The following is a 13966-nucleotide window of genomic DNA, read 5'->3' as shown; positions in this document are numbered from 1 at the left end:
GAAATCTCGACTTGAGTTCACGACTCGAGTTCATAACTCAAGTCAGTTTGGGTTGATTTTTTCGACCCAAAACTTAGACTCAGTTTTCGACTAAGTCGTTTAACAACACTACCTTCTCCACTACAAATTCCAAGAGTGCATTTCTTCAAATTAACCCCCTCCCCCATCAATAAATAAAACTATGACTGACTGTGGAAAAATAAATAAACCTTTTCTTAAACCAACCCTTCTAAATCAAATATTTAAAGTCCCATTAAGTAAACCCTTCCCCTCCCCTGTATCAACGCTTGTAAAATGTTATGCATGACGAGAAAGTAAAAATTGGAGATTTATGAACCTGATAGAACGCCAAATTTTTTGGACACGCTCAATTTTCTCAAACGAGTAGAGGGTTGTATAAAAGTCCGACCGATGTAAGGATTTTTCGTAAGAACTTCCAAGTAGGGCACACCGCTCTATCACGTAGGTTATGCGGTATGGGAGAAAAAATATTTAAAAAAGGTTTATTAATTATGTTGAAGAATATATCATCATTTGATGGGGAGGGGGGGGGGGGGGGTGGGGTGATGTAAAGAAAGAATGATCTGGCATATGCTTATCATTTATGTCAATCCGCTAGGCATTGAGGCGCGTGTTATCCTACTTTTTTCAAAATTCATCGATATGTTCAAGAAAAACTACCGAAGCTAAAATATTAGTTTTAGGCTAACAAATAGGGTTAGACGTCTTTTTAGTTCAACTATAAATCGGCATAATATTGTCTTGTAAAAAAAATTATTAGTATACGTGCCACATTTGCGAGTATAAAATATAAATAGTCAGCAAATTCATATTCGATTAATTTTGCATTTTAAATTATTACAAAAATTTTATTTTATAAAGTTTTGTTTAATTTAACATTACCATTGTATACGACCCGGAGTTTCCAAAAATTCTTACTCAAAATGGAAAATATTAATTGAGCATGGTCATGCAAAATTTTCCTCAGAATTCAAAAAAAAACTTATCTTTTGTAAATTTTATGTATAAAAATAAATGTTATTTTCAAATCTTTTTTAATTTAAACTTCAAAATTTTGCTCATAAAAAAATCTTTATTAAGGTATATTGTTAAACATCACCTCCTCTTTGGGAGTTTACTTTGGTACTGACCAATCAAATAGGATTTTATTTTCATTTCAACAGTCACATCAAATAATAGCTCTTTATCACCTATAACATTTAAGTTTTTAAAAAGTCTGGCGGCAAAGTTACACATTTCACCAAAGAAGCGAAAGGATTTCTATATACAAAAAATACAAATAGAAAAAATGTAATTATGGTTCCTTTTTGGGTACACAATTATTAAATCCATAATTTTTTTATACAACTTTTTAATAATGGTTTTTATACTTATACATGTTTATAAATAATTTATAATAAATGCGGTCTAAATTTTTTTATTAAGATTAATCCTATTTTAATAAGTGAGAAAACATGACTGATTCTTTAAATATATTTCTGATAATTACTTAAGTACAATCGTGTGAATTATTAGAATTTCTATTAGTTATTTTTCTAATCCTAACCTGCAAATTTAATTCAAATATCTCTAGCCGATTAAAAAAATATTCCAGATTTTATGAGGTGGCGTCGGGCATATATGATTAGAATATGGAAAAAGAAGCCAACATTTTCAAAAAAAAAATCCAACTCAGTGAAACAAAAAAAAAATAATTCTCTTTTGAATTTATATTTTATAAATTATATTCTTTATACAATTTGATTGAGTTATGGAATATATACAATCTTCATAATTAAAACATTTTATAAACTACATCCTGTAAGATATCAATCCTTTAAAATAACGCCAAAATTATATGTATTATTTATATATGAGAATATTTTAAATAAAATTTTACTTCTTGTGCAAAGCCTAGAGCAGCAGGAGTGGCTGAATCAGGAACTGTGCTAATAAGATCAGCATGTAAAACAGGCCATTCCTTGGCCAATTCCTGTCCACATTTATACCTTACAGAATATATTAGTTGACCTTAATAATGATTTATAAATATAAATTAATAATGTATATTAAGAAAAAATTAACAGAAATAGAGTAAACATTTAATTTATGACTATTATTAGTGATTACAATTTTATATTTATCACAAAATTTAAAAATATAGGCAAAGTATATATATATAAACCTTCAAAAAGAGAATCAGATCTAGCAAAATATATATACTCAAATAAACAAAAAGCGGGATAAATATTGAGATCAGGATTATTTATAGCGTTCATTATATATACAGATTGCACTCCTGTTCTTGTGATTTTAACTATTTCCCCAGGTTCAACTTCACGATAATACCTTGAAATTAAATAGATATTTGTGACATCTATAATAATCACTTTGCGCCAATAGGCCCAAAGGAGCATGATTCGGATGCTATTACCCAACTTAATGGTTTATGCTTTGAAATATCATTCTTATCTGTAGTATCTGCAATAAAAAACAAATTATAAAATATCTATATACTTGCATCTAATTCATCGTCAATTTTTCCAATGCATAAAGGCCTATTACCAAAAGGATCCCTTACTGCCCATATAGAATGTTCGTGTAATAATAGAAGGGAATAACTAATTAAACTTTCTAAAATTGATATAATTATAATTAAGGAAAAAAATTAATTAAACCCTTCATAAAATTAATTATTCGATGTTTCCAATCTGGATCTGAGTAACTTTCTTCAGAACACATTGGTGTGGAAAGAAGTTGAGCAATTAATTCACTGTCAGATGATGTTGATAAGCCAACACCTCTAACTTGTATCTAAAAATATGGTTGTTTAAAGTATTATAAGATATAAAGTCCTATGTAAGAGCCCAAAGCTAAGTGAAATCTTAATTTATTTACTTTAAAATCGGGCCAGGCTAAGCTCAAACTTCCTCTTGTTTTAGTAAAATAAATAGTAATTCATTTAAAATTCTGTTTTTATATTGATTCTTATTCTATGTAACTTTATAAAAATTAATATAAATTTTATAATTGAAAATTCTGCGAGCTTGGGCCAAATATCTAAATTTGGGCATGGGTTTAAAAATAAATAAAATCGGGCTGGTCAAAATATAATTTGAAGGGAGTTATATGAAAATGATTGTAATGAAAAAGTTTACATTAAATATTAGAACAGTATTCTGATTTATGATATTTTCATTACCCCCTTTTGTTTAAAAAATTGTAATATAAATTGTGATGGCAGAGTTAGGTAGAAATGGTATATTTTTCTTAGGATACTGAGTAATTCCTAGATAAAAAATATTATATTTTCTACACATTATATATTTTTCCTCCCTATAAAATATTAAATTTATTTCTGTACATATGTCCTGTAATTTTGTTAAAATATTTGTTCTGAAAATTTTCGTAATTATTTTTAATACCTAAAAATGGATTTTTATATCTATTTTAGGAGATAATTATAAAAAATGTAGCTTTGTTTTTTTACATGACATAAGGAAAATTACATGTGGTTGAAATTGCATTTCACACATAAACCATTTGTTCACATTACAGTATTATATGTAAAATCATTATTTCCTCATTCTAATTAATCAGACCCCGAATAATGTATATTATAACTCCTATTTCCCAAATGTCTTAAAATGAATGAATTATTATGTTTTGCTGATATTACATTGTCAATATTAATGTTCCATAGATTATAAATATGGATACCACGATGTAAATATCATTATGATAACATGTTTTCCAGCGATTATATATTGTAATGTACTGGAGATATTATATTATAAATCATCATAAAAGGAGTCGATTAGATAAATTCCCTGAACGTTTTCAAGGCGTACCGAAAGTTGATACAATTCAAAGGGACGATTCGATACAATACCACCAGAGAGAGAGGGACGCTGGGCTTGTGAAGGGTGGTGTTGTAGCCGTTGAAAAAAAGAAGAAATGAATTTAAAATATTATATTAAATGTCAGTTATTTTCTGACAGGAGGATTAATGTTTCCTTGTGGATGGGAGTGAAACAAAATCATCACATGGGTTTTTGGTAAAGAACAATAAAAGTTTCTTTGTGTGCGGTTTGGAGTGAAGAAGGCATTATATTAGATGAAGACGGGATTGATCGGGAAGATTTATCAATTTAATGTACATATATTATATTGCAATTTGTGATGTATTCAAAATCCCCACTAGAACTCTTTTAGATTATATTGATATTTCGTATTTCCCCGTGTTCTCACTTAATGATGTTATTTTTCCACATACTTTCAACACAAGATAAACTTTTTTTACTTAAATATTTTTGTAATGATAACAAGATAATTGTATTTCTAAATATAAATCAATATATTACATAACAAACATAGATGTATAGTAGTAAAAAATTAAAATAAGCCGTTCCCCACCCCCACCCCCTTTTTAAAATAATAATTTTTAAAGAATCGAAATTCCTAGGCATATAATTTTCTTTGGCCTCCAGATACGTGTAACCTGCCCACTAGTGCAAAGGGCTCCTCGTGTAATCTTTCCCAAATCCTTTTAATATAGAATCTAATGGAAATGACGTATAACTAGCGTAGCTCTGTTAAAAACACATTATTAGAAAGCGAGAAGCATTTAATATCTCAGACTTTATTTCTATAGATGATTTCTGACAGTTGGTAAAGAAAATAAGGATTTTCAAAACTTCGTAATATAAATGTGCTATTTTGCAATATTTAAAGTGTCTCTGGTGGTAGCTATTAAGCGGGAACATCAGTAGTGCCATAGGGAAAACATTTTTTAATTAAAGTAAAATTAATAGAGCTATATAATAAAAGGGAAGGGATAAAGAAAATAGGAATCGGGAATATATAATTTATGGCAGATAGGCATGCAAACTTGATGATTTAAAATATTTGGTTTTATTTTTAAAAATGTTTTTAGGACCGGCCCGTGTATTTAAAAAAAATTAAGACCCGGTTCAGCCTGGGTATAAAAAATTAAAATATGGCCCAGCCCGTGTACCCGGATCAGGTCAGGCTTAGGGCCGGGTCTGCAGGTCTCTGATATATACTTGTAAAGATGAACTGGCAAAAATGTAAAGGATATTTTCCCTACATTTTTACATCACTAGTTATATAGAGTTGAATATATATCAATCATACATACATAACTGGTATTATAATAACTTATAAATGTCTAATTTAACTAAATATTATTACAATATTTTAAAAATGTCTCGAAAAACTTACAACATCTAGAAACACTTAACATAATTTTTCAAATTCCACAAAGATATCTTAGCATATTAAAAAATGTCAAAGGTATATAAACAATTTATATATAGTTAGATTGATGTTAATAATTTGACCGATGAGGATATTATATGTCTACCGGTTTCCAGTATTCCTAATAAAATAATATCCCAAGCTAACATAAATAAAGCCACTCTTAATACCTTTAAAGAGAAGACCAATATCTAAATTAAAAAGTTGACATTATAACTCAAGAAAATCGAGAACTCTATCGTGCTTTGACACTATCAATTTTTATGCCAAATTGCCCGTTTTTAATTGATAGAAAATAAATATTTAATAAATTTTTAAAATTATGCGCCTAACCTATAAAATTCCATCAAGATACACAATTAGCAAGACTTCATTCGATTTTGAATAGAAGTTAACGAATATTATCAATAACAAATTAGATACTTAAAATTTCACTCTTATTAGACTGGACAAACCACTTTTATAATAATGCAAAAAAAATGAAAAGGGCCTGGAGTCTTATTGAGGCAAAAAATATTTATATTGAATGCTTTGGCCATGTCTAGACCAGTGCGCTGATGTCTGAATCGACGGCGGCGTTATTTTTTAATTTTTTCATCAGCGTTTGGTGGCGCGCCGATATCACCACCGCCTTAAAATTGTCGACCACGGGGCGCGATATTTATTTTAAATTTTTTTATAAATCAATGTATTTTTTAATGAATTTAATTTATAAATCAAAGTATTACATTTTTTTATAATTTATTTGAGCGCTCTTTTCTAACACATTGTTAACATAGTTTAATTCATTTCTTAAATTATTTCCTCTCTTACTCCAATTTAAATTTATGTAATTTCTCATTCTCAGAATTAAACTAAGAAATTGCATTTTTACTCAGATCAGTGTCACATAAACAACACACATTAGTAATATTCTATTAATTTTTATTATAACAAATTAAAATATAAATTTGGAATGCAAGCAAAATATAAGGTATGAAATATAATATATCATTCAGATTCAGCAAAATTATAATTGTCATGAATAAATAGTATTTTATCAAGATTGGTGGGACATAAAGAAGTCCTTTTTGCATTGAGTATAATCCAGCAATGAAAAAAATTCTTTTGCAGGTATACAAAAAACCTTCTTAGCTAAATTAACCAATCTAGGAAGTTTTCGTCGCTTTTTCTTCCAAAAGGTTTATGTGCATCCTCTTCTGGGATATTATATTTGCTGAGCAAAATATGGCATTCTTGTTCTAGATTACTAATGTTGTTATAATGGTTGCTTGGAAGGTAATGTTTACAGGCTATTTTAGCTGTATAAGAACTGGATGTTTGCCCATTATCTTCAACTTGAATCTCATTCATTCTGTGCATTTCTATCATGCTCTAAAAGTTTTAAATGTCTAATTAAAAATTGCAATGATGTCGTAAAATTCGAATTTAAATATTCTGAATTTTATGATTTTGAAATCTGGGATCAAGTAGAGTCGCTAATATCTAATGTTTAAAATATAATTTTATTAATAAAAATATAAAATAACTTGAAGTTCAGTAATGGGAAACCTATGGTCAAGCTTTTTTAAAATATTTTCTTTTAAGCAAATAATATCTGAGCAATCAGATCTATTGCTTTGTAGGGTTTCTATTTCACTGCGAAATAATAACCCTACGTTTATTGTCAATCCCTTTTGGGAAGAAAGAAAGTACACCAACTCTCGGGGATGTAATACTGCGTAAAGCTCATCAATCATATTCCATTCATTATTAAAGATTGTTTTCCTATTTTATTTGGAACATTATTTACACTACGAACACTTTCTAGCATAATTAATGTTGTGCCAGTGGGTAGGGCAATTTAATTTTAAAGTTTCTGTTAATTAGATTGGTTGGTGCAATGCCATTTCTATTATCCGATTCATCAGATATATCAAAATGGTCATCAAAGTATGGATCAGAATCATCAATATCCAAGATATGACCTGTCTCATAAATAGACTGCAGACATTTACGATGCTCTTCCTCAATTTCACATTCCAAATCAGCTACTCGATATCTTAGGGCTGAAATAATTTCCCTAATTTTTTTAAGAATATCAATAAAATTGATTATGTTTATCCGAATCTTCCTGATCTTTTTTCCCCAATTTTAAGCAAGGTTCACAATAAATATAATCAGGCATTATTTATTGTGCTTTTCTTATTTTCATTCTTTAAAAAAGATTTCCAAATTACCTCCAGACATAACTTGATTTATGATTAGTAGAGAGAGTTGTTATTTCAGAATTGTATATAGGGTAGTTTAAAACGTGCAAGTCCATAAAAATAATCAATATGTATTGTTTGTGGAAATAAAATACGATAAATGAATATATGTAAATTATATACACTATTCTATTATATATAGCAATAGAATACAATTCATATGTTAATTATATTAATGTTAATATTCAAATTTAAATAATAATAATTTAATATATAAATATAATTAAACAGCATTCTAAAAATTATACACGCCGCGCCGCCATAAAAAAATTGGCGGCAAGCCGACTCACGCCGATGATCTCAATCGGCGGCTGTTACGGGGTAAATAAAATTGCTGGCGGCACCGGCGTGGTCGGCGGCGTATAGGTCTAGCCATGCCACATATGGCCTAAATCTGCTTATTAAAGATTAATGCAAAAAGCATTAAAAAAATCAAACGAATTATTAGATATATAAAATTTAATGGGAAGTTTTTAAGGAAAACTATCCAAATGACATGAATCTTCTTTAAAAATTCCAAGTCTAACATGATGATAAGGGATGATTATAGAGTTGAAAAATGTGAAAAATAAGGAATATATGCAAGAAATAGCAATTTCAAATTTATATATATACAAAGATGGAATAATCTATTGGACAATGAAAGATACGGGATATATAAGAGGCAGTATTTGCTTTTTTGGAATTTATTTATTACAAAATTATAATTATAGTCATTGTATCTGACTCGATAAAGTGGTAATTAGGGATGCGACATTTTTTATCGAATAATTCGGCCAATTATTCATCTTTTTTAAAATATAGGTTTTAGGCCAATATTATTAAATTTGTAGTTACGATCTAATAAAATGGCGACTTCATTTTTAAAAAATTTCCAGCTGACTTTATTATTAATTCAGCACATTACAAAAGAAATTGGTGGAGAAAATGAATCAATATGTGGTTCCATTCGTAGAATTACTTTTAAAAAAACTTATTAATCATGGTAAGCAAAATACAGGTGTTCAGGCTATATGAATGATGCGATATATAAAAATCACTATATGTTTTTCTTATATATATAATGGAAAAATTTACTTCCTATCGACAAATTTGGACCACTTCAAGCAATTTTTTTTACAATACAATCATAGCTTTATATAAAAAAACGACCTCTAGAATGCATTAACAGCAGTTTTTGTGAGGTAATAAATTCACCTAATCTATGTAAAAAATTTATTTATTTAGTTTTTTATTATTTATATAGTATAAAAATCTAAATATGGACATGAAGAAATTCCATCAATATCAGCAACCAATTCAACTGGCATATTTAGTGTGTGGAGATCTTAAGCTGATACTATTAAAGCAAATGAAGATTCTAATTTAATTATACCATCAAAAATTGCCGGTATTCCATTAAAATTAAAAATTATCTCAAGGAACCAATATTCAAAGCAATAAATGATAATATCCCAGCAGATCCTTTAAAATATAGGGCTGTGAACTGCCATAAATATCTTTCTAAACTTACTCATCAATATCAACACCTGTGTATCATCTGAATCTGTTTTTAGTGAAGCTAGTGATATTCTAGAAATTTTAGCCTGAAAAGAAATCTTAGATATATTAATTTTAATAATTATTTTTTTTAAGTACATTTAGTAAATATATTAATATATGAATATATTTATAATGTAATTATTATAGAAATAAATGATTTATTAATATAAATATTTTGTAATTAAATATGTAAAAAGTAAAAAGAACACAATCAATTGGATAAGTAAAAGGCCACATTTAATATTGTTAATATCAGACCAGATTGACCTCCAAAATGTGTGTACACCCCTAATGGAAATATTTTGTGGTAAAAGATAAATATTTTGTGCCAAGAATATCTTTGGCAAAAAAGCTTATGGATCCTTGATATTATGGCTTGAAATTATCAGACTGTGTATCAGTAGCCTTACACTTAAAATTTTAGGCCAATTATTGCAATATTGGGAAAATTATGTGCAATTTAGCAGAATATCATTTAAAAGAAGATTTCCATAAAGAAAATAGCATATGGGAGAGCTCGAACCATATCAACCCTTTGATAAAGCAGAAATGGTGGTATAAAAATCAACTGTTGTGTGGTAGTAGGCCTATTCAAAAACGAATTTGAATTGAATAGTGCATTATTCATATTCGATTCGTTTAAATATTTTTATTTGATTCCAATTATTTGTATAATTGAAATGAATTTTCTTAATAAAATATATCATACTCAAATATATTTTTATTGCAAATTTGATAATAGAAAAAATTATTATAATAATCTGATAATAAAAAATATGTAATCAATAATTTAATGATAAAAAAAAGAGCCTTTTCACCATCTTTATTGATCCCATATAATCGCTTTTTTTGTGAGGAAATTTTGTCAACATCAAGCATAACTATTTCATCAGAAGCATTCTTCTCTAACATATTTAGGCTACTAACAATAATTTATTGTAGAAATGTATTATATTTTTATATACCTATAATTTGTATAATTTTTTAATATAATTTATCATGAGATTCAAAAAATATGGCATATAAAAATTTAAATATTGCTTTCATTTTCACTTCAGAGATTTTTTAAATTTGTGCTAGTCTTTTTTTAAACACATCACCTCTCAGATTGGAAGTTTATCAAATAGAAATGACAAATTTTAGATTATTAAATCAATTTATTAAATATTCCGAATAATTCGTATTTTACGAATCGAATAAATAATTATTCATATTCGGATAAAACAAATAATTTGTATTCGTAATTATTCGATATTATAATTTTTTTTGAATAGGCCTAAGTGGTAGTAAGTAAGTGGTCTTTACCATAACCATCCTCAAATGCATCAGAAAGTTTGGTAAGCTTTTGGGAAGGTTTATTTCTAAAACTAAATAGCATAAAGTACGAGAGTCCAAAATTGATATCTATCAGATATAATCAACATTTAAAGGAACACACAAATTGGGCATCATGTTCAAAATATTAGCAAAAGATCAAGGATTCTGGTTTATCTATAATATTATAATGATGCTATTTCAATTACATCTTATGAATTTTAAATATATATTTATAATACAGGCTTTTTATTGCTAATTAATAAAGTTATTCAATAAAAAAATTATAATGAGTGCATTTTTATTTTTGCATTATTTCTACAAATTTAGTACTTATTCAATAAAAAATATAGAACAGTAAGATGTATTTTTGGGGTTATTTTCACTAATTTCTACATTATTTTCCCCAATAAATTTTATGGAGAATTTTACATCCCTATGTACTGGATCCAATTTTTATTTGTTTAAGGTTGAAGTTTTAATTTAGACATTTTCTAAAAGATTATCATTGTGTGGTGGTGATAATATATTTTGTTCCAAAACACTTTTCAATATTAATCTGGTAACAATATTTTCCATTTATTCTTATCACATAATAATACTAAATTATGGGTAATAATATTGTTATGTGGGGCAAGCAAATTATGAAAATAAAAACGAATATTTATAAACGAGTCTGTCTACTTCTCATAACTGAAATTCAAAATTATGGCTTTTCCTCCATATATTTATTGTTTTTTTTAATGTTTTCAATATTATAGATCTCGATATTATATATTGGTGTAACCTAAAAATAATATAGAATAAAATTTAAAAAACGCTTTGATTTTATTTTATTAATCAGTTAAATATAAACAAATATCAGCACCCCAAAAAATATCTTCTATAATCTTATATTTTTATTAAATAAAATAATTTATATTTTTTAATATTTTCCAATGTTAAATTTTAAGGGCTAATAAATGATATATAATTTGTAACTCTGTCTTAAGTAATTTTTTTTTTTTAAATTTAATAAAATCACATATTGTGTGATTTTTGACTTATGTGTATATCTTTGGATATGGTTGAGCTATAAAATTTTGATTTTACTAAAATATATGAGCTATAAAATTTTGATTTTACTAAAATATATATAACTATCATGTTAAGTTTGTTCATTTTAGAGATGATCATCCAAACACTGCATGATTTGTAATGTAATGACCCATATTTAATTTTTAATGTGTATTTATCTGTAAAAAACAGATATTATGATCATAAATTAAACACAACCGATAAGTATTATATTTTAAAATATTTTGCAGAAATAGAATTGTTACATTTTAAAATAAAACATATATTTATTACAATCTTATAAAAATTAATCTTTCAGATGGCTGATAGTTTAAGGTTTAAAATTTATGACTTATGCATGTTTTCAACTGTTAACCAATTTGTAATATAACCTTTTTTATGAATTCTCTCAGTAATATAAAATTAGATATAAAAATTATGGATCACATTTTGAATAGTGAAAACAAAAGCTTTTTAATCTATTCGTAGGAAGGTTTGGAAAGTTTGATAGTTAGTTATTCTATATATTTTCCCTAATTTTGATGCCAATAATAGAGACTAACAAATATAGTCTGGTATTTAGTTTATCCAATAAATGTTGCCAAAAGAGAATTAAATTAAAATTATTTTGTTAAAACTGTATATTAATTATTATGTATAATTATATTTTTCCAAATTCAGTGTTCCATTAAAATATGCATTTTAATTATTATTAAATATTATTTTTTTTTTCAAATTCAATATTCTATTAAAATATATATTATTTATTTATATAGATTTTGGGAGCTAATATTCTTACTGTATGTGTGAAATCAAGGTTCTTAACAACACTATCTAAATGTATGATAATATTGTTCTCATTAATTCCAATACTTTTTTGCGCAATTTTTTAGCATTCATCAACTCCCCATTGTGGGCTATAGCAATTTGTCCACATGTTGTATGAACCACAAAAGGTTGACAATTTATCATATCTGTACCAGCTTGTGTAGAGTATCTAGTATGGCCAATACCTATAAAAATTGTACTTATAATCTTAAATAAAGTTCACCATAATGTCCATTTAACCCAGTCAAATTCTCGGAGGTAATTGTATGAGAAACAAGGCCCTTAATTTTTAAAACTTTCATGTCATTACTTCCACCAAAAGATGTTACAATTCCAGCACATTCCTGCCCTCTTATTTTATTATTTTTTAGAAATTATATGGTAAATAAATATATATATACCTATGTTGTAAAGAAACTAACCCTAAATATATAATATGCGCTATATCTATTTCATCATGATAATCATTTGTTGAAAGTGATCCAAATATTCCGCAATAATGTTTCAATGTGTCCATTCACATGAGCATTGCGGTGACTAAATTATTTGATATTAGATATTTGAAACCTGTCATAAAGATTTATTTCAAGTCAATTTTATTTTACGGCCATGATAATATACATTGTATGAAGCATGCTAATTTAATGAATAAAGACTAAATTTTACCTTTTTATATAATATATATAGCCTCCTATCCTATATCTGGAATCTTTTAACCGTAAATCTAACTTCGCTCATGAAGATGGTCTTAAGAAAACGGGTCCAGAGATCGAAGCACACTTTTGCTGAAAACTCAGTAACCTTGTAACTACACCTACCATTCTAAAATTGAGTATTTTTTTTAAAATAAGAATAACTAGTAAACATATCTTTTGACATGAAAAAATAAAATACAAAGTACTTCTGAAAAGCATTCTCAATCAAATGTTTAATCAAATAATAACATAATGGAATAAGTTAGTCACGCCACCTAGATTTACTATATTAAATCATTTTGTTTACTGTAATGTATTAACTTTAAATAAATTGTATTTTGTTTAAGGATACAATTTATGGTAATTGATTGTATATCCTAAATGTACTTTCTATGAATGTATAAACATCAGTGACGTCACTAGGGGGGAGGGGGCGCAGGGGCTCGAGCCCCCTGAAAAATTTGAATAGCCCAACTGTAGTGTTGCTAAATTGCTGGGTCGGGTCGGCTTGGCCGAAAACCCAGCAAGGTTTGAGCCGAAAAAACGACCTTAAACCCGAGTGAACCCATTTAGCCATAGATCAGACCCGACCCGACCCAATGGGCCTCATGAGCCGACCCATTGGGCCCACCCGATGAGTCGGCTTGCTGGGTCGGCTTGATGGGTCGGCTTGTTGGGTCTGCTTGTTGGGTCGGCTTGTTGGGTCGGCTTGTTGGGTCGGCTTGTTGGGTCGGCTTGAGAAGTCGGCTTGAGGGGTCGACTTGATGGGTCTGCTTGTTGGGTCGGCTTATTGGATCGGCTTGCTTGGTCAGCTTGTTGGGTTGGCTTGCTGGGTTGGCTTGCTGGGTTGGCTTGCTGGGTTGGCTTGCTGGGTTGGCTTGCTGGGTCGGCTTGTTAGGTCGGCTTGCGTTAAAATTTGTCATAATCGTCATTTTTAAGTTTTTTCAAATTTTTTTGAAGCAAATAGGTAAAAATATATATTGTAAACATGTTTAATTAAAT

At 27.9% G+C, this 13966-nt stretch overlaps 1 protein-coding gene across 1 annotated transcript in view; it reads right to left on the bottom strand.

Annotated features, from left to right (window-relative positions):
- Positions 1-12792, bottom strand: part of LOC135922953 (amidophosphoribosyltransferase-like) — a 28588-nt gene extending 15796 nt beyond the window's left edge. The window contains 9 exon segments of the mRNA XM_065457505.1: positions 338-455; positions 1901-2031; positions 2186-2349; positions 2391-2472; positions 2518-2634; positions 2679-2814; positions 12315-12454; positions 12493-12620; positions 12671-12792. Of these exon segments, the coding sequence (XP_065313577.1) occupies positions 338-455; positions 1901-2031; positions 2186-2349; positions 2391-2472; positions 2518-2634; positions 2679-2814; positions 12315-12454; positions 12493-12620; positions 12671-12792 (1138 nt within the window).
- Between the last annotated feature and the right edge of the window lie 1174 nt (positions 12793-13966).

Source organism: Gordionus sp. m RMFG-2023, chromosome 1 (assembly GCF_954871325.1).
Source record: "Gordionus sp. m RMFG-2023 chromosome 1, tfGorSpeb1-WG-v2, whole genome shotgun sequence".
NCBI lineage: Eukaryota > Metazoa > Nematomorpha > Gordioida > Chordodea > Parachordodidae > Gordionus > Gordionus sp. m RMFG-2023.
Note: the sequence above shows the minus strand (reverse complement) of the source record. Positions and strands in the feature narration are given on the sequence as shown.